Raw genomic sequence first — 19769 nt, forward strand, 5'->3', positions numbered from 1 at the left:
TTGACTTTACTCCTAAGGAGATATGAAAATGCAAATACTAATTGTCAGTAAACATTGCTTTTTCCTTCACGACTGTCCTTTGCAATTGTGATATCTCATTTGCAGTGTCTATGGAAAATAAACCATTATAACTTTAAATTGGGCTTCTGATCACTACTTAAGGGAGACCACTGATTTGAGTAAAAACACAAGACTTGCAACAAAATTTGTTGTCATATTACCTTGACTCATCTCATTCTCTTCCAACTTACCATCTCCAGGGATATGTGGGCCATAAACAGTAGTATTTTTGTTGCTTTGCAGAAGTGAGAGAAAGAGAAAGCAAGTATGGCTGTTCAGCATGCTCTGTTTCCATTTCAAACTATTGGAATTACTCAAATGAACCAGTTTGTCTTTTGGGCAGTGTTTGACTCTTATCTCTGGGCCTTGGCACTTGCTGTCCCCTCTTACTAGGAGGTCCTCCTCTTCACCTGGCTACAGCTTTCCTTTCAGACCTCAGACTCCCAGTCAGCTTTCCCACAAAATCTACCCTGGTTTTCCACAGTTAGGTTGCTACCCCCCTCCTAAATGTTCTCAGAATACTTTGTACTTTCTCTAAGCAGCCAGTTGTCTGTCTTACTAGACTTTGATATCTATTTGAGATATCTTATGTATCTTTGAAGCTGGTACCTAGCAGGATATCAAGCACAGAGTAGGTATTTAATATATATAGACTGAAAGAATGAAATAGGGTTGGAGGCATGTTGTGCAGTGTGGAAAAGACCAGTAAGATTTTTTCCCCCACAACTGCTTAGAACTTGTCTAAGTGTAACTTATACCAACGGTAGTTTTTTATTTTCCTTAATAGAAATGTAAGGTGTGCTGATCACATGTGTTTCCTGGCATCTTGAAACGAGAATCCTTATCGCTCTGGAGAAATAAATAGCTTTATACTTTTGAACATAGATTCGCTTAGCACAAGTATATTATTGGCTGACAATGAGATATTGGACCTGCATTGGTGATCTCAGTTCATTAAGCTTTTATTAACTATATTAAAGAATATGGATCTTTTTTGACTAGATGAATCCTGAAGTTGGCAGAAAATTTCTTTTTAAATTTCTTTCCCTTATTCGTTGGTTTATTTTATTATTGTAAATACTTCAGGTTATCAGTAAACGAACCATATTTCATTGATAACTTAATGCTACTAGTGTATAGCTGAAAATAATTTATTTGCTTATTTTTGTGTTTTCATTTATTGGGTGGAGAAATAGAATAAAATGGTGCTTTATGGTAATACCTGCCCCTACAAAGAGATATCTAGATATCATGTCATATACAGCATGTCTTTTTTATTCCCTACTTTTAAAGCTCAGTCATTAATCCTTAAATTAAGATAAAAGAATTAAAAATGTCAACAAAAATAATAGCCCTCAGAAAGAATTTTCATGAGCTAGGCGGTATATCTTATTTAATCCCACATAGCTCCAGTGAACTGGTTACTTTAAAAAAAAATTAAGCTTTATTGAGGTATAATGGACATAGGAAATAGTAAGATATTTGAAGTGTACCTCATGGTGATTTGATATACATGTATGTTGTGAAAGGATCTCCCTCCCCCAGTTGGTTACTTAAAAATCATGCAGTAAAAACTGCCTATGCTTTTCTTTTTTATACAGCAAATGTGCTCTGATGGTTTTCTTTTTCTCTTAGGTTGTCGTACGGCTCCAACAGATTTAGTTTTCATCTTAGATGGCTCTTACAGTGTTGGTCCAGAAAACTTTGAAATAGTGAAAAAATGGCTTGTCAATATCACAAAAAATTTTGACATAGGACCAAAGTTTATTCAGGTTGGAGTGGTCCAGTATAGTGACTATCCTGTATTGGAAATTCCCCTTGGAAGCCACAATTCAGGAGAGAACTTGATTGCCGCGATGGACTCCATACACTACCTGGGTGGAAACACAAGGACCGGAAAGGCCATCCAGTTTGCTCTTGATTACCTTTTTGCCAAGTCCTCACGGTTTCTGACTAAGATAGCAGTGGTACTTACGGATGGTAAATCTCAAGATGAAGTTAAGGATGCAGCAGAAGCAGCAAGAGACAGTAAAATCACTTTATTTGCTATTGGTGTTGGCTCAGAAACAGAGGATGCAGAACTTAGAGCTATCGCCAATAAGCCTTCATCTACTTACGTGTTTTATGTGGAAGACTATATTGCAATATCCAAAATAAGGGAAGTGATGAAGCAGAAACTTTGTGAAGGTAAGCCTTAATAGAATCTGGAAACAATTAATAATTGCATTTTCTAACATTTTGGTATAACCTGTGCTTATTATACCAGTGTAGTTATATTTAATGTCAAATTATCTATGATGTTAGAACTGAAATGAACACTTAGTTTTGTGTTTCATTTATTCTGGATAAAATTACTTGAAAAAAATCTACAGTTGGAAAATGTCATACTTTGTTATATTTGTTGCTTTTTCTTTTTGATCACAATATGTGTGTTGTAGAGATGGTAGAAATAAAGACACATAAACAATATGAAGAGGGGTGCCTGGGTAGCTCAGTTGTTAAACATCCAACTCAGGCTCAGGTCATGATCTCACGATTTGTGGGTGCAAGCCCCACGTGAGGCTCTGCACTGACAGTGTGGAGCCTGCCTGGGATTCTCGCTCTCTCCTTCTCTCTCTGCCCCTCCCCCAGTTCACGTTCGCGCGCGCGCTCTCTCTCTCTCTCTCTCTCTCTCTCTCAAAATAAACTAAAAAAAATAGGAATCCATGTGGGGTGCCTGGGTGGCTCAGTTGGTTAAGTGTCCGACTCTTGATTTTAGCTCAGGTCATGATCTCATGGTTCATGAGATGGAATCTGCATCTGGCTCTGTGCTGACACTGCAGAGCCTGCTTGGGATTCTCTCCCTTTCTCTCTCTGCTTGTCCCCAGCTCTCTCTCTCAAAGTAAATAAATGAACCTAAAAAAAAAAAAAAAGATCAAGAATATGTATAAATTACACATGATCATTATTACTCCTGTTAATGAGTTTTTGTCTTTTTCATTCCAGTCTTTCTCTTTTATTTCAGCGTGTCTGAGAATTTATTCATGTGCCTAAATGAGAATAATATTGTATATATTATTTCATACTCTATTTTCTTATTTATATTCTATTACTGTGTGTATAATTTTCATCCTCTATTAATGTGAAAGCAGACAATCTCAGTCTCCTAAGATAATTTATTGAATAATTTTTCTATTTTTGCATGTTTAGTTTTTTTTTAAGTTTTTATTTAAATTCTAGTTAGCTAACATACAGTGTAATATTAGTTCCAGGTGTACAATTTAGTGATTCACCACTTACGTACAATACCTAGTGCTTATCACAAGTGCCCTCCTTAATACCCATCACCCATTTAGCTCATCTCCCCACCCACCTCCCTCCAGTAACCATCAGTTTATTCTCTACAGTTAAGAGTCTGTTTCTTGGTTTGCCTCCCTGTTCCTCCTGTATTCATCTGTTTCGTTAAATTCCACATATGAGTGGAATCGTATGGTATTTGTCTTTCTCTGACTTATTTCACTTAGCATATACACTCTAGCTCCATCCGTGTTGTTGCAAATGGCAAGATTTCATTCTTTTCTGATGGCTGAGTAATGTTCCATTGTATGTATGTATGTGTATATGTCATCAGTTGATGGTGTTTAGTTCATTTCTAAGTTTTTCTACTATAAATAACAGTGAATATTCTTGTACAGAATTCTGAATGAGAATCTCTCATTTCTTCCAAAAACAAAGGTCAAATTACTAATATTATTAAAGCTCTGGAAAAATGTTAAAAATTGCACTTGAGAGAGACTTAAATTTCTATGGTTAGTGAGAGAACATTTGAAAATATAGTACTTATCAGTCAGTTATTTTTATATCATTCCATGAAATCTAACTTTGTGTTTATGATAACTCCGTGGAAATGGAAAAGTTTGTATTTTTAGTAAACATTAATGTTATTAGGATATACACATGCTTCTGTTCATATTACTCCCTAAGTATCTTTTATTGTATCTCTCTTGTATCTTTTATTTTTAATATTATAGTCATTTAATATACAATATACCTAAAAATAATATTTGTGTAACATGGAAAGGCTTTTTTGCCCCCAGTTTACCTACAAAATCTTCAAAAATAGGTTGGTTAACATTTCATAGAAATATTTCTAGGGGTGCCTGGGTGGCTTGGTCGGTTAAGCGTCCGACTTCAGCTCAGGTCATGATCTCATGGTCTGTGAGTTCGAGCCCCGCGTCGGGCTCTGTGCTGACAGCTCAGAGCCTGGAGCCTGTTTCAGATTCTGTGTCTCCCTCTCTCTGACCCTCCGCTGTTCATGCTCTGTCTCTCTCTGTCTCAAAAATAAATAAACGTTAAAACAAAATTTTAGAAATACTTCTAAATGATTGTGGCTTAGAAAAAGTTTCATTTCTCTTTTTTCTTCAAATTTGTTTTGGGTATATAGTACAGAAAAAACATTTAATCATTTCTTTTATATTATTTAAGAAGGTATAGAAATTAAGCATTTTATTTAATCAAACTTCTAAAAAGGTACTGTATCAAGTAGAAGAGGTCATCACAGTTTTTTTTTTTTAATGTCTCTAACAGACTGTGTTGACTTTTGTCATCTTGAACAGAACAGAGGGGTGTAGATTTGTTTCCCAGTTGTATTGAGAAATAATTTGACATACATAGATGTTTAAGTGCTTTGTCATATTAGAATTAGAATTCTGTGGTTTTGAAGCTAGGTATATATTATTATTAAAATAGACTTTTCATGGTGATATTTTACTATTTTGTATCCTAAAATAAAATTTGATTAAATATATATTTGTACTACTTCAGAGATTTTTTGTAGATAGGTATTTTGGTAAATGTATTCTATTTAAAAAATTCTAATTACACATGAAAGAGTAGCTGTGCTTAAAAGGGGTAAAAAATTCTTTTTACAGACTGGAAATGTCCAGTCTGTAAAAAAAAAAAAAATTAAATTGGAAATCTTGCCAAAAATCTTCATGCACACTCAAAGAAAGAATGTAAGTAATGTCTGTGTCTATTCAGTTCACAAACATGCTGTACAATAGCCATCTTTGAAAATGTGGTTTTTTGAAATTGTACTTAGAGCAGTATATGAGCTTCTTTGAACTTGACTTTTTATTTATTTATTTATTTATTTATTTATTTATTTATTTTCAACGTTTTTTATTTATTTTTGGGACAGAGAGAGACAGAGCATGAACGGGGGAGGGGCAGAGAGAGAGGGAGACACAGAACCGGAAACAGGCTCCAGGCTCCGAACCATCAGCCCAGAGCCGGACGCGGGCCTCGAACTCACGGACCGCGAGATCGTGACCTGGCTGATGTCGGACGCTTAACCGACTGCGCCACCCAGGCGCCCCAAGAACTTGACTTTTTAATAACTGTATTAAAGTATGATTAATGCATTGCTGTAATCATGTAATTTGTATTTGAATCATTTGACAGTTTCCTTTTTTTTGACAAATGGTTAAATTTTACCTTGAGGTGCTTATCATATAGGATTACCATTTCCTAATATTGTTCACCTTTATACTCTTGCTGTGATTTGATCCACATTGAGCAAAATATTATTCACCTCTTTGTTCTCACATGGATTATTTCATCTTCATAGACTACCATTTCCCTGAAGGTGCATTCTGCAATACATTTCTTATTTCAGGATGATCTTTTTATAATGGGCAATGATTTCTTTATCTGTCTGAGAGTCTAATTTTTTTCTTTTTTTCCTGTTCTTTTTTTATTGTTGTAAAAAACCAATAAGATCTAATCTCTTAAACATTTTAAGTGTATACTACAGTATTGTTAACTACAAGCACAGTGTCATACTGTAGATGTCTAGAACTTTTTCATATTTCGTGACTGAAACTTTGTGCCCATTGAACAGCCACTCCCCATTTCCTTCTTCCTCCCACTCTGGCAGCCCACCATTATACTTTCTGTTGTAAGGAGTTTGACTCCTTTAGATATTTCATAAAGGTGGAATTATTCCGTGTTTGTTCTTCTGTGTCTGGCTTTTGGGATTTTGATAGAGATGCATCACTTTGGGTGATAGGGAAATTTTTACAATATTAAGTTTTCCAATCTGTGAACGTGAGCTGTTTCTATTGTTGGTGATTTCTTCAATTTCTTGTAGCAGTGTTTTGTCATTTTCAGCATTCAAGTCTTTCACCTCCTTAGTTAAGTTTATTCATTAGTATTTGATTACTTTTGCTTCTCTGCTAGTACTTTCAATATTAAGTTGAATAGAAGTGGCAAGAGTGGGCATCCTTGTCTTGTTCCTGATCTTTTTTTTTTTCCATTTGAAATTTATTTTATTTTTTTTTTCAATATATGAAATTTATTGTCCAATTGGTTTCCATACAACACCCAGTGCTCATCCCAAAAGGTGCCCTCCTCAATACCCATCACCCACCCTCCCCTCCCTCCCACCCCCCATCAACCCTCAGTTTGTTCTCAGTTTTTAAGAGTCTCTTATGCTTTAGCTCTCTCCCACTCTAACCTCTTTTGTCTTGTTCCTGATCTTAAGGGAAGAACTTTTAGTTTTTCACCATTGATTATGATGTTAACGGTGGGCTTTTCATATATGACCTTTATTATGTTGAGGTAAATGCCTTCTTTTTTTATTTTGTATTTTATTTTTGAGAGAGAGAGAGAGACAGCGTGAGCACGGGAGGGACAGAGAGAGAGGGAGAGAGAGAGAATCCCAAGCAGACTCTGCTCTGTCAGCACAGAACCTGATGCAGGGCTCCATCTCACCAAACTGTGAGATCATGACCTGACCAGAAACTAAGAGTCAGATGCATAACTGACTGAGCCACCCAGGCGCCCTGGTAAATTGCTTCTTAATTTGATGAGCGTTTTTGTCACGAAAGAAGGGTGAATTTTGTCAGATGTTTTTTCTGCATATATTGAGATGATCACGTAACTTTTATGCTTTATTAATGCGGTGTATCACATTAATTTCTTAGGTTAAATCATTTTTGCATCTCAAGGATGCTGTTGAATTCATTTTGTTAGTATTTTGTGTAGGATTTTTGCATCTGTATTCATGAGGAATATGGACCTTTAGTTTTCTTGTAGTGTCTTTATCTGGCTTTTGTATCAGGGCAATGCTGGCCTCATTAAAAAAAAAAAAAAGTTTAGAAGTATTTCCTCCTCTTCAGTTTTTTTAAGAGTTTGAGAGGGATTGGCATTAATTCCTTAAGTGTTTGTTTGAATTCACCAGTGAAGACACCTGGTCCTGGGCTTTTCTTTGTTGGGAGATTTTTGATTACTGATTCAATATCCTGACTAGTTAGAAGTCTTTTTCTGCTCTAATCTTAATTATCTTAAAGATTATTAAAATAGATTATTTCCTTCCTCCTCTTAATTTTGGGCTTAGTTCTTCTAGTTTTTTGATGAATAAAGTTAGGTTGTTTATTTGAGATCTTTATTCCTTTCTAATGTATATTTTTATCACTATAAATTTCCTTCTTAGTACTGATGTTGCCACATCTCAAAAGTTTTGGTATGTTGTATTTTAGTTATTGTTTGTCTCAAGATATTTTCTAATTTCTTTTTTGATTCATTTTTTGACTCAGCATGTTGTTTAATTTCCACGTATATGTGAATTTTCCATTTTTCCTATCATTTATTTCTAGTTTTTATTCTGTTGTGATTGGAGGATGTACTTGGTATGATTTCGGTCTTCTTAAATTTGTTAAGACATTTTTTGACCTAACATGTGATCTGTTTTGGAGAATGTTTCATTTGCACTTGAGAAGAATGTGTATTCTGCTGATATGTGGTGGAATGTTCTGTATATATCTGTTAGCTCCTTTTGGTCTATAGTATTGTTCAAGTCCTGTGTTCCCTTTTCAATCTTCTATCTGGATGTTGTGTTTATTATTGGAAGTGGCCTATTGAAATCCTTATGACTGTGTTTTCTGTGTCTATTATTTTTCTCTTCAGTTCTGCCAGCGTTTGCTTTAGATACTTGGGTGGCATGATACTGGGTGCCTATATATTTGTAATTGTTATGTCTTGTTGGTGAATTGACTCCTTTATCATTGTATCATGTCCTTCTTTGTGTCATTTGAATTTTTGACTTAAAGTCTGTTTTGTCTAAGTATTGCCACCTTTGCTGTATTTTGGTTACTATTTGCGCAGAGTATCTTTTTCCATCCCTATACTTTTAGCTTGTGTGTTTCCACAGTCCTAAAGTATATGTCTTATAGACAGTATATAATTGGATCTTGTTTTTTTCCATTCAGCAATTTATTTCGGAATTTAATCCATTTACATCTGAAATAGCAAGAGGGAAAGATTTAATATCACCATTTTGTTAATTGTTTTCAGTCATATGTTTTTTGGTACCTTCTTTTCTTTCTTTCTGTCTTTGTCTTTCGTTGACTTTTTTTTTTTTGGTAGTGACATATTTTGATGTTTTTCTTATTTTTTTTAATATATCTTGTATAGGTATTTCCTTTGTGGTTACCATGGGGCTTATGTAAAATATGTAGTTATAGCAATCTATTTTAAGCTGATAACTTATTAACTTAATTTCATTCACATATACTCTACATTTTTGCTTCTCCCTGCCCCCCTCACACTTTGTCATTGGTGTTATAAATTACAACATCTTATATTGATGTGTGTGTGTGTGTGTGTGTGTGTATGTATACTGTATTAGCATGTTTTTACAGTTACGGTTATTGTTTATACTTTTCTTAAACTTCTATTTCAGAGTTAAAAGAGGCTTACATACCACTATTACAGTATTATGGTATTCTGAATTTGTCTATATATTTACTTTAACCAGTGAGTTTTATATTTTGCAATGTTTTTGTGTTGTTTAATGTTTTTAAATTTCAACTTAAAGGACTTTCTTAATATTTCTTATAATGTCGATCTGGTGGTGATGAACTCCCTCAGGCTTTTTTTAATCTGGGAAGTTGTTTATTTCTCTTGTGTTTTTGAAGAACATTTTTGCCAGATATAGTATTTGCATTTGGCAGTATTTTTCTTTAAGCAAACACTTTGAGTATATCATCCCATTCCTTTGTGGCCGGAAAGTTTTCTACTGACAAATCTGCCAATAGTCATGGGGTGGGGGGGCTACCCTTGTATATAACAAGTTGCTTCTCATGCTGCTTTCTAAATTCTCTCTCTCTCTCTCTTTTGACAATTTGATTATAGTATGTCTTGATGGGGATTTCTTTGAGTCCTTAAATTTGGATGTACATTTCATTTCCTATATTTGAGAAGTTTTTGGTTATTACTTTAACTAAATCCTATCTCTTTCTCTCCTGAAACTCCCATAACATGTATTTGGTATATTTAATGGTGTCCCAGAAGTCATTTAGGCTTTCTTCAATCTTTCTCAATCTTTTAAATTTTTGTTCCTCTGCCCCAATAGTTTCAAATGACCCATCCTTAAGTTTTCCGATTCTTTTTGTCTGCTTGGTCAAGTCTGATTTGGAGCCTCTCCAGTTCTTTTTTTTTTTTTTTTTTTTCCCCTGTTCAATTACTGCATTCTTCAGCTTTAAGATTTCTGTTTGGTTCTCCTTTATATTTTATATCTCTGTTGGTATTCTCATTTTGTTTATGCCATCATTTTTGTTGAGCTCATAGGGCATCTTTATGATGATTGTTTTGAATTCTTTGTCAGATAATACACCTCCGTTTTTTTAGGGTTGATTCTGGAGAGTTATTCTATTCCTTTGATAGGATCATGTTTCCCTGTTTCTTTGTGTATCTTACAGCTTTGTTTTGGGATCCGCACATTTAAAAAAAATAGTCATCCCTGTCAATCTTTACCAGTTGTCTTTGTACGGGGAAGTCCCTCATCAGTTAGTTTGTCTAGAGGTTTGAGGGAATCTCTGAAGCCTTTTTATGGAGGGATGCCATTTCTTTGGGATTGAGTGAGCAATTTCTTAATTAGAGAGGCTTGTTATTTTTTCCCCAGGAGCTCATAATCTCTCACTCCCTTTAGTATTTGTTTGTACCTCTTTAAGTTTTCTAGTTCTGTAACCAAAAGCTTCCCCACCTTGTTCCCAGTGGGCATTAGGCATCCAAAGTGTTTTGGTTCCCTGTCATCATGCTTAGGCAAGAGCAGTATCATTTCCTCAGGTAGCCCTTGGAAAAGCTAGAGTGCTGGATACATGCTCCACTATTTTCTCTTTCTCCGGAGGGAGAAGATTCCAGTTGTATGTTTCTCTTGATCATGCTGAGCCATGCTAGCCACAAAAAGCTCCCTCCTCCAACCTGCAACTGACTCTTCTTTGTTTTCAGCAGTTTCCAGGCATCTAATTGTTTCTGGTTCCGTCAGTGCTCTAAATGAGGTGAGACTAAAACCTGTCTCTTGGGAATCCCCCTGGAAGCATGCTTCACTCTTCTTTTTTCCACCCAAGGACAATATAAGCTAGGGCTTTCTCTCCTGGCACTTACTTGTACAGGCTTGGGGGAGGGAATGTTGTGGGTACAGTTAATTACTCATATTACTTGTTTCAATGAGGCTGTTCTTAGCTTTGTGTTCACTTGGGATATTTCAACTTCGCAACCCAAATATGGAGTTTTCATAAAGGTATTTTTGTCTGTATATTATTGTTAAATCAGTGTGTCATTGGGGGAATGTGGACTGGGACTTCCTATTCCTCCATCTTGCTGACATCACTCTTCTGTTTCTTTGAGTAAATCAGGTTCCTTATGTGTCTTTAAGAGCATCCAGCAGCCTGTGGCTTGAATTACTTGGTTTTAGGACCCATGTTTTAATTTAGGTATGTTGAGCTTGACTATGCACAGGTTCAGGTAAAGAATAGTCTCTCAGAAACTACTTGTGTATTCTTACTGTTCTGTTTCCTGCCATCTTGTCTTTTGGATGATGCAGGAAATTTATTTTTTAAGAGAGTATATTATGTTGACTTGCTCAAATGGGGGCCAAAGGCCAGATGTCAGAAGATAATTAACTATGCATCTTCAGCCTTATCTTCTTTGAGTGAGTCAGTGAGAAAGAGAGACAGATAGAAAGAGAGGGTGAGTGCCTGCTTGAGTGGAACTTTGGTATCTTACATGCGATAAAACTTAGAGGCTCTTTTCCTGCCAGTGCTTTCTACCATAATGCAGTGTAACTTGGAATGATGTTTAGGACTTCTGAATTTCTTTTCCTCCCATCAAAAGCTTCTCATACTTTGTATAACTGCTCTTTGCTTAGAGATTGTTGGATCTAATTCAAGCCTTACAGCGCTTTGCCATAGTGGCCTAGTGCATTGCCTTATCCTACTTCTATAATTCTACCTGTATTTCATTAGAAGTCACAAAGGGTAAGGATACACATATCAACAATCATGGCCAGGACAACTGAGATATTTTTGGAGGTGGCCAGTATTTTAGCTTTCACGATTTTATAACATGTATGTGATTAACTTCTCTGCTCTCTTATAAAACTGACTGACTTACATTCTTCCTCTTTACTATTGGTATACATATAGTATGAATTTCTGACCACTGAAGTTGGGCAGGAAGAAATGGGGGATGGGGAGGTGGGATAAAGTTTCATGGATAGGAAAGGATTGAGTATAATATTCCATAAAATCTCAACAAACATCAGGGGAATCACTTTGTATTCTATCTGTAGATGGAAAGGATTTGAATCTAATCTGAGTTGAAGGGAACTTACATTGTGAGGGACTTAGGGTATATCCCAAAATAAGAATTTTCCATTTAATTGGAGAGGCAAGAGCTATGTTTGCTACAAATAAAGAAACACAGTAAGCTTATAGTTTACTTGAGAAGTGATATTTGATTATTCATTGGAAAAGTAGAATGATTATGGCATGATTTAGAAAATTGACAAATTATGGCATACAGATCTTGTTGTTAGTGTTTATGATTAGATCTAGATGCAGTTGTATGAGTTAATTATGACTAGGAAAGGAATGAAAGGCAAAATATTCAGAATAATTTTCATTAGGAGTGTTTAAAGCTTGTATGGATAGCCCATTCTCCCCCTCTTTTCTCTCTTTGAAATATCATGTATAATCTCTGTCCCCTAATTATGTATTTCATTTTCATAACACCTCCTTCCTTTTAAAGTAGCAGCAGACATGCTGGTAGAGATAAAAAATTGGTACAACAACTTGGGAAAAGCTTGTGGCATCGTCTGCTAGAGTAAAGCATGTAGATCCCCTATGAAACAACAGTTCTACTCCCAGATATATGACGACGAGAAATAAGTTCATATATTTACCAAAAAGCATCTGCAAGAATGTCCATAACAACTTTATTAAAAATAGTCAAAAACTGTAAACAACTCAAATGATCGCCCACATAAAAGTGGATCGATACATCATAATACACTATAATTCATACAGTGGCATACTACACAGCAACAAAAAAAGAACAAGTCACCGTTAGGTGCAACAACATGGATAATCCCACAGATGTTTGTTAAGCAAGCAAAGCCAAGTAAAAGAGTATACTCTATGGTTTATTTATATTAAGTTCAAGAATGGACAAAACTAATCAATGATAGAAATCCTAACAGTGGTGGCCTCCGGTCGTGGTGGTTATTGTCTGTGAAGGAACTTGAGGTAACTTTCGATGGTGTTAGATGTGTTCTTTGTCTTGTCTGGGTACTAGTTATATAAGCATGTAAATATGTGCCGGTTGATGTGCAGTTGAAATTAGGGCATTTTATTGAATGTAGATTGTACCTTAATAAAAACATTTTTAAAAACTCCATACAATGTCTGTTAAAGTAAAGCACTGTCTGCTGATTTTTTTTCTATAGACCTGAGGCTGTATGATTATATGGTGCTCCAGCCCAGTCTCTGGAGTCAAACTCAGGTCTAGGTTTGATTCCTAACTTTGTCAACATCACTTTCTTGAAGTGTGATCTTGAGTTAAGTAACGACTCTAACTTTGGTGATAAAGGTCATGTTTTATGAACATTAATATCCATGTATAGGAGGAACATTAGGGACATGTTAAGATGGTTAAGGAAAAAAAAGCAATGGTGTGTATGTTAAAATGATACATAACTGCAATATCTTACAAAAGCTCTGCCAAATTAAAAATGAAACAAGGAGTAAAGAATGAGGTAAAGGAATTATACACATACTATTGTCTGGGTGTAAAGGCAAAACACATTACCCTTTCTCCATCTATAGTATTCAAGCAGGAATAACCAAGAAAATTCATTACATTACATTACATAATCAGTGCTTTTACAATGAAAAATGGCAAAACCAGATGAGTTATTTGTATAATTTTGTAAAACTTTAAAATTGTACTTTCTTAACTATTTATTAAGCCAAAAATGATTTTTACTTTTTGTATTTTTCTTATTGTTAAAAATAATATATTCTATGATCAGTGAGGCTACTGAATGGTGCAAAAGATTCTGACTTGTCTGGTTGGTGCACAAGTTATACTAAAGAGTAATAAGAGTCTCTTGTTCTCATTGATTTACCGCTGAAATCTGTACTTACTGTGTCCCATTGCCTGTCAGCCATGCATCCGGCAGACATCTTCCTTAGATGAGAACTGTTGACTCTAATTAACCTAGATTTCAAGGCAGTGGGATTACTTGATGGTGAAGGAGAATGAAACTATTCAATCTGTAATGAGAAAAGAAATTGTGTGATGATGGGGCTACCTTCTTTCTTATTTAACTAATCTTTGGTAAGAGGCTCTGTGCTTCCATAATTTATTTTGATTTTGCGATTTTATATTTATTATTATTTGCTATTATATTACTATGTTATATTAATTAATTATTAATAATATAATTAATATATTAAATATATTATTATATTTTTAATATGATGTGATTTAGTACCTTGGTACTAAATTGAAACAATGGTGACTGTACTTTCTTTTAATGAACCTGTACATGATATTAAAGTACATGATATAATAGACATTCAGAAAGGCAAATGTATTAAATTGCCTCTGAATACCATTGAGGGGTGTGTATCAATTGGACATATACTCATGTTTGCCTTATCATGAAAGCCAAGTTCAATCCGGGAAGTCTTAAGAAGTTGGCTTGCACAGATCTGCACCAGAGGCCCCAAAGGCAACTCTATTTTATTGGACTATCAGATGTGGATCAGTAAAATTACTTTTGGTTTCTGACCACAGATCTTGATAGAATTCCTTTGTTCTGAATAAAATATTTGACTTCTGGAGAGGGGCAACATATAAATAATGTGGCAATGTGGAATTAGATTAAATAGGCACTTAGAAAGTAGGCCAGATATATTTTGGAATAATGTCTTCATTAGTGTTCCTTTTTTTTTTTTTAATTTTTTTTTTTTATCATTTATTTATTTTTGAGACAGAGAGAGACAGAGCATGAACGGGGGAGGGGCAGAGAGAGAGGGAGACACAGAATCGGAAGCAGGCTCCAGGCTCTGAGCCATCAGCCCAGAGCCCGACGCGGGGCTCGAGCTCACAGACCGCGAGATCGTGACCTGAGCCGAAGTCGGACGCTCAACGACTGAGCCACCCAGGCGCCCCTTCATTAGTGTTCCTATGATGTTAACTTATAGGTGGAAAAGTATAGCTGGAATTTGTTCTAGTTAGACTCAAGACATAGGTTTTGTGTCCTTGTCTGTGGCAGAATTTTAAATAAAACGTGTTTTTATGACCTTGGTAAGACTGTATTATATTACTAAGCCCTGAGATTTAATAGAAAAGCAAATTTTTTTTCTGTGTTCTATGGATCATTTAAAAATTTTTTGATTCGAGTATAATTTTAAGGCCAGGTGTACAACATAGTGTTGGAAAAGTTTATACATTATGTTATGCTCACCACAAGTGTATCTACCATCTGCCATTATATGACACTATTCAAACATGATCAGCTATGTCTCCCACTCCCCTTTACCTGTATTGACCATCTCCCTACCTCCCTCTACTCTGGCAATCATCGATTTGTCCTCTGTAATTACAGGTATGATTCTGTCTTTTGTCTATTTCTTCATTTTATTTTACTTAATTTTTTTAGATTCCACATGTAAGTGAAATCATATGGCATTTGTCTTTCTTTGACCTAATTCCCTTAGCATACTACTCTTTAGGTCCATCTATGTTGTTGCAAATGGCATGATCTCATCCTTTCTTATGGCTCTGTAATATTCATGTGTGTGTGTGTGTGTGTGTGTGCGTGTGTGTGTGTGTGTGTGTGTGTCACATTTTCCTTATCCATTCATCTATCAGTGGACATTTAGGTTGCTTTGATATCTTGGCTATTGTAAACAATGCTACAACAATCGTAGGGATGCATCTAATCTTTTTGAATTCATATTTTTGTTTTTTTGGGGGGGTAACTACCCAGTAGCAGAATTATTGGATCATATGGCATTTTGATTTTTAATTTTTTGAGTCACCTCCGTACTGTTTGATATAGTGGCTGTACCAGTTTACCTTGTCCTCTACACTGTTCCTTACCAACACTTGTTATTTCTTGTCTTTTTGATTTTAGCCATTCTGACAGGTGTAAGTTGATATCTCATTGTGCTTTTGATTTGTCTTTCCCTGATGATCAGTGATCTTTTCATGTCTTTGTATGTCTTCTTTAGAAAAAAATGTCCATTCATGTCCTTTGTCCGTTTTTTAATTGGTTTGTTTTTTGGTATTGAGTTTTATAAGTTCTGTGTAAATTTTGAATATTAACCCCTTTTATTGTATATATCATTTGCAAATATCTTCTCCCATTCTAAAGTAAAGTGGATTAAAGTTCTAAATGTGAGACTTGAAGCCACAAAATTGCCAGAAGAGAATATAGTCAGTGATATCTCTGATATCAGCTCTAGCAACATTTTTCTAGATAATTATCCCCAAAGGCAAGAGAAAGAAAAGCAAAAATAAGCCATCCAAACTGAAAAGCAGACATTGCTGGACCCTAGTGTTTAAAATAAATAGAGTAATCTTTGCTCATCCCAGAAAGCATTCCTATTCTGAATACTCTGAACATATAAGTGTAAAATGAAATTGAAACTGTGTAGTTGGTATAGGAAATCGTTTGTGAAGTTAGGTCTTCTGTTTTGTTTATCCTTGTTCCTGAATGCATTCCTTTAAAATAACTTGGTATGTCTAGATTGTTCTAATTACTTATTGTGGGTGTTATAACAGGCTCCCAACTGAGTCTCTCTTAGCATTTGACTTGCCTCGTATTTAGAATGATAAGTTCCACGTTTCAGTTCTTATTTCCAGTTTCCATACTTCTCTCTAGATGTGGTTTATATACTTATGCATATATTCCTTTTTTCTACACAATGGGGGAAATTATTTCCCTAGGTTTCCGCTGAAGTTTGTGCAGAACTGTTGGTTGTTCCATACATAAAATAATTGTTCCATCTATAAAACGTAGCATTTTATGTATGGAAGCTTCTTTTACCAGTTTCCTATAACTAGGTATATACAAACATAATACTGGTATCGGAGCATCTCAACTACCTTTTTTTTCTTTTTTTTTTTTTAAATTTTTTTTCCAACGTTTTTATTTATTTTTTTTTGGGGGGACAGAGAGAGACAGAGCATGAACGGGGGAGGGGCAGAGAGAGAGGGAGACACAGAATCGGAAACAGGCTCCAGGCTCTGAGCCATCAGCCCAGAGCCCGACGCGGGGCTCGAACTCACGGACCGCGAGATCGTGACCTGGCTGAAGTCGGACGCTTAACCGACTGCGCCACCCAGGCGCCCCTCAACTACCTTTTTTTTCAGTTCCCATGTATTAAGATATCTTACTGTTCTCCTTACAGGTGAACAAATTGGGAAGAAAAATTACCTTCAAGAAAATATAGTTGGTTAAATACATTTTTCCTAATAAGATGTGCTAGGTAGAAATGAAAACATGGCTGTATGGTACATTCTTGATTTCACAAGCCATGCTACACTGTTCCCCCATGAAATTGTGGGGATTACAATACAGTGTAAAGGACTTTGTTATAGCAAAAGAATGAACACAGTAATTGCTTTATCCCCTGCACTTATGGGCCATTTTGGAGTCACAAAGCACTTTCACATACATCACATTTGATCCTCAGACAATCCCTGTGAAGGAGATCATTGTTCCCACTTCACAGATGATAATCCAGAGGTTCAGGAGAGGTTAAGAGCGAGGCTTAAGTCTAAAGCTAAGGTTCTTGTTTGAAGTCTGAGATCTTTATCTAACATCTTAGGATTTCTCATTTGTAAAGCAAATCAAAGGAGTAATTCAGATCTAAATATTCTTATGATGTAATGTTTCACACATTTTCTTTCCAGCTGACCTTCTTTCTTTTGTAGTTTTAAATCAAATGCGTCTGAAATGAGGCTTCATATATTGTTCTGCATACCTCCCCCCACCGCCTGCCAAAAAAGAACCCCTGCATCATGACAGGAATTATTTAATTTGATTGATTTATGATTTAAACTCTAGAATATAGTGTTATTAGGAACACATTCCCTGCTGTTCATGTTTTCATTGGGAGTAACTTCAACTAGACTGACTCTTCTGACCTCTCTCATCCCTTTCTAGCTCCTTACCGGTGAATGAGAAAATGAGTTTTCAGATTAGTGAGTTTGTTAAATGTCACTGGTCATGGTTGGCAGCGTGCCTTCGGTTTTCTTCTCCTTGAGTCAGTGAGCCTGGGGAGCTAGTGTATTCTGGCTTCCTCTCTAGACCATGTATGAGCTTAATGGGCAGACCCTGCTTCTGAGGTGGGAGAGGGAATAAGTGAGCCCTGCGTTGCTGGGATGGTGTGGGGGTTAATCATGGTGTGCAGTCTCATGAAGCTCACTGGATCAACGTGTTTGCCTCATTCCTGTATCTCCCCATAAGTTAGCTCCAAGCTTACCAGAGAAAGACGGTTGTAATTCATTGGGTCACTTCAAAACTTAAGACCCGAAGAGAAAAATGTCCCTCCTTTTCCAGGAATACTTTTTATTTTATTTCTATCAAACCTTTATTTTATTTCCAGTATTCTATGGTGTAAGTTATGACTGTATGTGTTAGGCTCATAAAATCCATCTCATTACTTTTTATTGTATTGTAAATATGATACTTTTCCCTCTTCTTAATGTTGTGTAAGAATGATTGTTTTAAAGTATGTTTAGTGGAGTTCTTGTTTTATTTTGTTAGCTGCTCTATAAAATGTAAGCAGTCATGCTCAATATGTATGTTATATGAGGACTTTGGAAGAATCTGAAAATACTGCAACATATCTACAGAACAGCTTAATTGCATTCAACCATGTAAAATTTTCCACGTAATTTTAGGTGCTAGTTTCTCAGCAAAAAGTATGCCATATTTTTATAACATATAGACGATTGTATAATAGAAATCTTAATGATTTTTCTTAAGGAAATAGTCTTTATTTATAAATATGATTAATGTAATAATATAGTTAATAATAGATGAGATAATAGCCTCATTTTGAGTACTTTCATGAACAGAAAAGACCCACAGTTTTTTCCAGAGTAATAGAAACAATGTGCTTTGAACTGTGGAATTATTAACTGCTTAAACTGGAAAGAATATCAAGAACGACACCTACTTTTTTTTACCCCTCAAATGCTGTGAATGCAAGAATGGAATCTTAGAGTTCATCTCCTAGATCCAAGAAATTTAGAATTCTGCAAGGTCATGTGACAAATTAACACCAAATACTGGATGAGAATCGTGAATGCCATTCCAGTCTTCTCCTACCCCCCCGGTATCAGGTTGCTTCGTGTTCAAAATAGTGAAGTAAAAACATCAACATGGTGTTCTTAAAACAGTACATTAGCAAGTGTTTCTTTTATATTTCTGTTTTACTTTTATCCCTTTTTAGGGGGAAAAAGACTTTTGAGACTTCGAATGCCAAAATCACTCCTGCATATTTTTTCAGACAATGCATTTACATCCATTTGTGTGCATATGCAGATTTTATTATTTTCTCTAATATTTCTCCTTTGACATTTTTTCTTTGTCGAAGTAATCTGTGACTAATTAACGTTTACTGCTTTTGCTTTGGATTTGTAGAATCTGTTTGTCCAACACGAATTCCAGTGGCAGCTCGCGATGAGAAAGGGTTTGATATTCTTTTAGGCTTGGGAGTAAAGAAAAAGGTTAAGAAAAGAATCCCGCTTTCACCAACAAAGATAAAAGGATATGAAGTAACATCTAAAGTTGACTTATCAGAATTCACAAGGTAAACATTATGACATTATGTGTTGATCTGACTTCTTTTTTTTTTTTTTTTTGGTATGTCTGTAGATATGTTGAGAATTCTTTAAGCTTATGCATATTCTTCTTTTTCTAGCAATGTTTTCCCAGAAGGTCTTCCTCCATCATATGTATTTGTCTCCACTCAGAGATTTAAGGTCAAGAAAATGTGGGATTTATGGAGAATTTTAACCATTGACGGAAGGCCACAAATAGCAGTTACCTTAAATGGTGTGGATAAAACATTACTGTTTACAACAACCAGCATAATTAATGGCTCACAGGTGGTCACCTTTGCTGACTCCCAAGTTAAGGTAAATATGCCTGGGTATGAGTATGGTGGTATTCATGGTGGTATTAGCAGGTTTGTGTGTGTTTGGAGGAAGGGAGCCATAATTTTAACACGGCTGAAAAGATACTTCATAATTTAATGTTGCTTTACTGAATAAAAGCAACAGATGAAGGAAATTTGTTTCTTTTTTTTTTTAATTTTTCAATATTTATTTATATTAGAGAGAGAGACAGAGTGCGAGCAGGG

At 35.4% G+C, this 19769-nt stretch overlaps 1 protein-coding gene across 1 annotated transcript in view; it reads left to right on the plus strand.

Moving 5' to 3' along the window:
• COL21A1 (collagen type XXI alpha 1 chain) overlaps positions 1-19769 on the plus strand; it is a 174616-nt gene that overhangs the window by 49903 nt on the left and 104944 nt on the right. The window contains exons 3-5 of the mRNA XM_047102772.1: positions 1696-2247; positions 19049-19217; positions 19329-19545. Coding sequence (XP_046958728.1) covers positions 1696-2247; positions 19049-19217; positions 19329-19545 — 938 coding nt within the window. The remainder of the gene's footprint in view (positions 1-1695; positions 2248-19048; positions 19218-19328; positions 19546-19769) is intronic.

This window comes from Lynx rufus, unplaced genomic scaffold (genome assembly GCF_022079265.1).
Source record: "Lynx rufus isolate CCGP_SWC_20201006 ecotype Redwood Valley unplaced genomic scaffold, mLynRuf1.p SCAF_6, whole genome shotgun sequence".
In the NCBI taxonomy this organism is placed as follows: domain Eukaryota; kingdom Metazoa; phylum Chordata; class Mammalia; order Carnivora; family Felidae; genus Lynx; species Lynx rufus.